At 38.6% G+C, this 7,194-nt stretch overlaps 1 protein-coding gene across 1 annotated transcript; it reads left to right on the forward strand.

The window, feature by feature from the left end:
- On the forward strand, positions 328-4,833 carry LOC109840392 (protein SMAX1-LIKE 4). The gene is made up of 3 exons (XM_020409021.1): positions 328-1,722; positions 3,085-3,295; positions 3,398-4,833. Exons 1-3 carry the CDS (start codon positions 509-511, stop codon positions 4,715-4,717), a joined length of 2,745 nt encoding a protein of 914 aa, XP_020264610.1. The 5' UTR covers positions 328-508; the 3' UTR covers positions 4,718-4,833.

Raw genomic sequence — 7,194 nt, forward strand, 5'->3', positions numbered from 1 at the left:
GAAATAACAACAAAATAATCAGGTAGAAAAGTTAAATCAATCCTCAGATGAAGAGAAATGCATAATGCATACAAGAGATTCTCTGTGGAGGAATCACAGGGCCAGCAGCAGCCTAGCACCAACCAACCTCTTTGAATCTCTTTTCCTGTTCACTTTGCGCCAAACCCCTTTCAAAATCTCACGATATATTGCCACCAATAATCACCCCAAAATAATTAAATTATAAAAACCAAATAAACGCTTAAATAAAGTGAACAGTACATAAATGAAAAAAAAAGTGATCAAACCCCCTGAAAAATAGAAATATAAAGCAACATCAGAGTTCTTATATAACATGAAGAAAACACCAGCTCCTCCTCTACCACTACAAACTCTTTTCAAATCCTCACAAAAAAGGGGTAGTTTCTCACTACTCTTTCTTCTCAAAAAATCTCAATAGGATTAAGGATTCTGAGTTCTCTACTCTCACTTTTGCGGTTTTGAGGGGGTTTCCTTTGGGATTTAAGTTATGCGCACTGGAGCTTGCTCAATTCAGCAGGCCCTCACAACAGAGGCAGCCTCCATTCTCAAGCTCTCTCTCAACTTAGCAAGAAGGAGAGGCCATGCTCAAGTTACCCCTCTTCATGTTGCAGCCACTCTCTTAACTTCATCATCATCTTCCTCCAATCTCTTAAGAAGAGCTTGCCTCAAATCTCACCCTCATCACTTAACCTCTCACCCTCTCCAATGCAGAGCTCTTGAGCTCTGCTTCAATGTAGCCCTCAATAGACTCCCTACAACTCCTCCACCTTCATCTGGGTCTTTGATTCAGGCTCAGCCCTCTCTCTCTAATGCCCTCATTGCTGCGTTAAAGAGAGCTCAAGCTCATCAGCGGAGGGGCTGCATTGAACAGCAACAGCAGTTTCATCAGCAGCAGCAACAACCAATTTTAGCTATTAAAGTAGAGTTAGAGCAGCTTATTATATCAATTTTAGATGACCCAAGTGTTAGTAGAGTTATGAGAGAGGCTGGGTTCTCTAGTACTACAGTGAAATCCAATATTGAAGACGATGGGTGCTCTGTTTTCTCTTCATCTTCCCCTTTTTTCTTTGATTCAAGTAGAGACATTATCACTAGTGCTAGTTTGTTGCATACCCATTTTCTAAAACCATCTAATGATCAAAACCCATGTCCCCTTTTTACCATTAAAGAGGATATCAAGGTGGTTATTGATGTTTTGTTAAGGAAACAGGGGAAGAGCAATACAGTAGTAATTGGGGACTCTGTTTCAATAGCAGAGGGGTTAATGTCTGAGCTAATGAGGAGAGTGGATAGAGGAGAGATCCCTGATGAACTCAAATCCTCTCATTTCATTAAACTTCAGCTCTCCTATGTTCATCTCAGGCTCATGAGCAGGAGAGAAGTGGACCTGAAAGTCTCGGATTTGAGAAGGAAACTGACTTCCTTAGCATCAGGGAAAGTGATCGTCTTTGTTGGAGATCTGAGATGGGCTCTGGATGAAGAAACAAGAGATGGGTTTAGGCCAGTTCAGTATTTGGTTGAGGAAATTGGGAAGTTAGTTTCAGAGATGAAGGAAGTGAGCAGAGTTTGGTTAATGGCAACTGCAAGTTATCAAACTTACATGAGGTGCTTGATGAGGCATCCCTCTCTTGAGGCCCAATGGGCCCTGCAGGCAGTGGTGGTCCCTTCAGGTGGGCTTAAGCTAAGCCTCCAAGCTCCCAGGTGAGAGCCTTCGTTTTGCCTCTTTCTTCATCAAAACTGTCATTTTCCTTTTTACTATGAAAGAGATGCATGCTGTTTTCATGTTGTTTGGTTTTCTTCAACTGTTTTTGTGTTACGAAGTTTGGACCACTTCGTAAGCGGTTTGGTGGCAGACAGTGATTCAATAGTTTGCAACATGGATGCTATTTTTAGAATTTTTTCAGAAACATATCATTGAATATAAGGTGGAAAAGATCATGTTCTATTGTGCATGTCCTTTTGTTGTAATGCTTTAGGAAGTGATGCGTGATGATTTTTTCTCTGAAAGGAGATTGCTATCCAGATGTGTGCATAGTTTTCTCTTTAGAATAGTGAAATCAAATATTATTATGTTTTGATGTCTATAGGTGAAGACTCATCGATTCAAAAAAAGTTATCTCAACAAAGCCATGAATTTGGACTTAACTCAAGTAGGTACGCATGCATCTCTTATAATAACAACGAGATGAGTCATCATTTCTGGTCTGATGTTTTAAGTAAAAGATCACTAGAATGAGAAGGTGAAGCAAATATAGAACTAATAATATGAAGTCATGTGATGCTTCTTACTTTTCTCAGGATTTCCAGGCAGGATGGCGGTATGTTTTTTTAAGAAATGTGAAAATAATTACTTTTTTTTAAATATGACTACTCCTTTGGAGAGACACAAAAAATGATTAATATGAAATCTAAGTCCCATTTTTTGTTGCGTCCAGCGGAAGTGGATTCAATCCACAACAAGTCGGTAAGCAATGCACAAAGAACACAAGAGCACAATCCACAATATAAACAACCAAGATCAATCGCAAACACAGAGAATTACGTGGTTCGACAATATGCCTACGTCCACGGGGAGAGGATGGGGGAGATTTCACTATATGAAGGAGAAACAACTCTCAAACAATCAAATTAACCCTCACCAACAAGATTTCTCTCCCTTCACAGAATCTCCCTCTCAAAGTGCTCAAATTTCTCTTGTCAAAACCTAGAAAAAACGTTCCTTTTAATATATAAACCCTAATTCCAAAATGAATAGGATACTGTTTTCAACCGCTCCACCCGTTATTAGTTGACCGATAGGATTCATCGGTCGACTGAAGTGCACGAAACATGCACCAGAACAAACTCTGGTCGGTCGACTGATAAATCCTATCGGTCGACCTTCCGGAGGAAATTTACAATACTCAGAACTTAGGGTCATATTGGTCGACTGATACATGGGATCAATCGACCGACTAGGTGTACTTGCTGTGCATGTTTTCAACATTTTTCTCTGTGTATCATGCAGTGGTCTTGATTCAAGGGTGTGCATGTTTTCAACATTTTTCTCTGTGTATCATGCAGTGGTCTTGATTCAAGGGTGACAAAGCTATCACAATTCCCTTTCCAAATGCTGGAGAAAAAGCCTTTGTATTCCAAGGAAGAAGAAGAAGAAGAAAAGCTCCATTGCTGTTCTGAATGCACTTCTAATTTTGAGAAAGAAGCATCAGTCTTCACTGGATCAGCACAATTGCCCTACTGGTTGCAACCACATAAACCAGAGAATCATCACAAGGTATAAGCTATAAAGCTTAATTTCTCAAAAAATAGAAAATTTCCAAATGCTTTTATTAAAATCCCATTGTTAGCTTATAAACTCTTTCAACATCTTTTTCAGGATAACTTGATTGAGTTGAGGAGGAAATGGAACAGATTATGCCGAAATCTTCACCATTTGCAGCAAAGCTCAAATCGTATATTACCTTCACATCCTTCATCACATCCATGGTGGTCTTCTCTCTTAACTGACAATAAGAACAAATCAAATTCTACCTTATTCCCCAAATCGACTCCTGAAATTAGCAAAGCAAGCCCCATCTTTACACCCCAATTCAAGAACAGGGATAGCGAGAGACCTTGGCAATCTGATGTGAAGACCACACTTGCACTCGGAAATCCTGTGTTCTCTGACACTGCAACCTCAACAGATCAGAGAGCAAAAGCTAACAACATAGAATTAAGCAGGCTTCTGCAAGAGAACATCCCTTGGCAATCTGAGATTATTCCTTCGATCGTTGAAACATTGGCTGGTTGCCAATCAAAGAATGGCGCTTGGGTATTAATTAAAGGAACTGATCGAATTGGCAAGAGGAGGCTTGCTCGGGTTGTAACAGAATCCTTTTGTGGGTCTACTGATAAACTGATATGCATCAATTCCAGAATATCAGCTGATGGTGTTGACGAACTCATTGAGGCAATAGCAAAAGATTCAAAATGTGTGGTTTTGATTGAGGACATCGATCAAGCAAACGAGGGGTTTATACAAATGATCTCTCAATGCATCAAAACTGGAATTTTGAAGAACCCATTTGGGGGAACGGTGGAACTATCCCATACTGTCTTCATTCTGGCTACTTCAAGCTCTGCAAATCTCAATTCTACTGATGAGAGCCATGACGGAGTACTGAAGATGAGGCTCTCGGTCGAAGAGGTATCTTCGTCTGATCACAAGAGGAAGAGTTCAGAATCAGATTCTTCTTTCAATGAGAACAAGAAGAAACTGAAGTTGAACGCAGCTGAATTTGAGCTTGATCTCAATATTTGTGCTGAAGACAGTGATCTGACCCATGAAATTGATGAAGGCGATGAAGTCAAACTCCCTAATGGACTGCTTGAGTCCATTGGTACACCCATTACAATGGACGAGATAGCCAGTGGTGGGGCCCACCTGATCGAAGAGGGCATCATCGAGAGGCTAAGATCGGCATCCGATGGGCGGTTGATCGCTGATCAGACGGCAGTCGAGGGGTTGAGAGGAGCAATGGGGTGGTTCTTGGAGAGTGAATTTGAGAGGTGGGTGAAGGAAATTTTTGAATTGAGTCTTGTAACGGTCCGAATTGGCGGGAAGGCGAGGCTGAGGGTTGAGGGCAAAGAGGGAAATGTAGGGCATTGTGGGTTTTTGGGTTCAGTCCTTCCTAAGAGGATTCATGTGGACTGAGGTTGCAAATTCGCAAAATTGTGCAAGGGGTTGTAAAATAGGGGACAGGAATGACTAAAATGCCACCGTTTAGTCTTTCTTTTTTTGCATCATTATTAATCCTTTCTCTTTGGTCACTTCTGTTATTATCAGTGCATCATTAGTACTTTCTCTAAAAAATTCAAAGAAAACCTTACAAGAATTATCATTGACATTTTGTTTGGTATAACTAATATAAATTTTTTATTACTCAATTATTCACGGAAAACGTCTATTTAATATCTCTATATATATATATGAAATATCTGGAATTTAGTCGCTCTTCAATTCTCTTGAGCTATGTTATCCATAAATCACAATGTACAACTTGTAGAGAAATAGTTATCTCACTAGAGTTAGATAGGCGAATTTGATCCCAAGTCTAAATGATTAGATATTGATCCTAATTTTTTTATAAACTTATAGTTTTCTAATTCTTTCCAATTTAAAATTGTATCCACATTTAAACTTTCAACATATACACAATTGAAAGAGAAAAATTCTGAGGTAAATTTCAGAGAAAGTTAGAAGGCCAAATAAGAGATATAAGATCTTTATCAAATGACAGGTAATATCGTTTTAACCAATCAACAAACTGTCATTGTTTTTGTAGTAATAGTCATTAATAACACTAGATAAACAAAATCGATATTTTTTGAAATATTATACGTAGAAATATCCTCCAGTTATTATACATAAGCAACAGATTACCCTTCCCAAAACTCAAGAGAAAATTCAAACTAATATGAAATGTAAGTTCCAATCATTAAAAATGTAAGAATGCTGTTATTACCATTATTATCTACTTTAACCTTTTGCTGCAACCAAGTAGACACATGGCAGAGTACAAAGTCCTTTCTTTTTTCTCCCCCTTCTGTTTGGATGTGCTTTACATGCACGCTGCAAAAGTGATTGCAAAGAGGTTAGTAGACAAAGGCCTGCCTTCTTTGTCTTTCTTGGGAGGATAAGATGACATAACATCAGCCAACCAAAATATAACAAAATTTATAAATAAATAAAAAAAAAACTTCCATTTATAAATGTGTTTCATTTCATGTGTATGCCTCAAACCCTAGAAGCATATCAAATCTAGCTCCCATGTTCCCCCTATGCATTCTAGGGTCTTTGAGGCGCATTGGCATCCACTCTAGTGTAGAGATGTTCCTCTTTTTTTTTGTAAAGCAATGTTGACTGAGCTCTATTGGGATTATTAGGACTGTGAGAATAATTTGCAACATATGTAGCATGACTTCAAGCCTTACTAGGCTTGATATTGGGAAACAACTTTTTTGTATGAAGCATTTGACTCGTGAGTCCACATGTCACTCCTAGCTAGCTTCACATTGGCAACCTAAGATTAATTAGCTTGTAGGATATTGAGATTATATATGCACATGTTTTTCATTACATTCTTTTTAATAGAAGGAGATGGTCTTTTCTTCTTTTGACAAAAAAATATCTCAAATAAGCTTTGCTACAGTGACCCAAAATATGAGATCAACTGGGGGGCAGGTGGAGTGTACCCCTCCTATTGCATAATGAGCTGACCATCATTGGTCAGCTCATTATGCAATAGGAGGGGGACACATCATCTGTCCCCCCTGTTGGTCCAATATTTTGGGTCATTGGAGAATTTTTTCATCTCAAATACATAGTGCTTTTATACTTGCAATGTTGTAAGTCCCTAAAAAAGAAGTTTTAAGAATATAAGGTCATACGCATGGCTCGGAGTAACTCAGAGCTGCAAACTCAAGTGACAGAATTATAAATTAGTTACATATAAATAGAGGGGCAGCGTAAGGAAAAAAAATTCTCCTCTTTTTTTTTCTTTCATTATCCATTCTAAATTAACTCCTTGTATGGTACGTTAGGATGGAATCAAGTGAGAATGGATTGAAGGTATTAATAGAATGTCATTGACGTGGGAATGAAATGTTCATTCTCATTCTCATATTTGTTAGTCAATTAATGCTGCCACCGAAAGCAAGGGGGGCAGCCATTTTTGATAAAAAATGCAAAAGAGCATGTGGCTCTTTTCTTGTCAAAAAGATCATGCCACCGAATTTCCAATCACCTCCCATCACTGAATTCGGTGCCGCATTTTTTGAAAGAAGAAAAGTGGGCGGGCCCCACTAGTATTAAAATATTAGTGCATAGTGTTTTCCCAAACATTATAAATAGACCTCAAACTCTTAAGGAAAATCTCATCCCAGAAACAACTCCTCTTATAGAAGAATAAGAGAGAGAAAAGAGAGGCTTAGAGAAAAGTCTTTGTGAGAGAAAATTGTGAGTAATTTTCAGAGTGGGATTGAGTTGTGAGAAAACACAAGAGTGTTGTAAAATTTTCTTCCAAATAGTGAAAGATCTGCAGCAACCCGTGGACGTAGGCAATTTTGTGCCGAACCACGTAAATCTTGCGTGTCCCCCAATTTGCGTATTTATTTTTCGCTTTCTCTCAA

Source organism: Asparagus officinalis, chromosome 5, assembly GCF_001876935.1.
Source record: "Asparagus officinalis chromosome 5, Aspof.V1, whole genome shotgun sequence".
Lineage (NCBI taxonomy): Eukaryota > Viridiplantae > Streptophyta > Magnoliopsida > Asparagales > Asparagaceae > Asparagus > Asparagus officinalis.

Excerpts from the sequence above, each read along its gene's own strand:
- LOC109840392 (XM_020409021.1), top strand. The coding sequence starts at position 509 with ATGCGCACTGGAGCTTGCTCAATTCAGCAGGCCCTCACAACAGAGGCA. Across the intron at positions 1,723-3,084 it reads CTAAGCCTCCAAGCTCCCAG|TGGTCTTGATTCAAGGGTGA; the intron begins GTGAGAGCCTTC and ends TGTATCATGCAG. Across the intron at positions 3,296-3,397 it reads AACCAGAGAATCATCACAAG|GATAACTTGATTGAGTTGAG; the intron begins GTATAAGCTATA and ends CATCTTTTTCAG.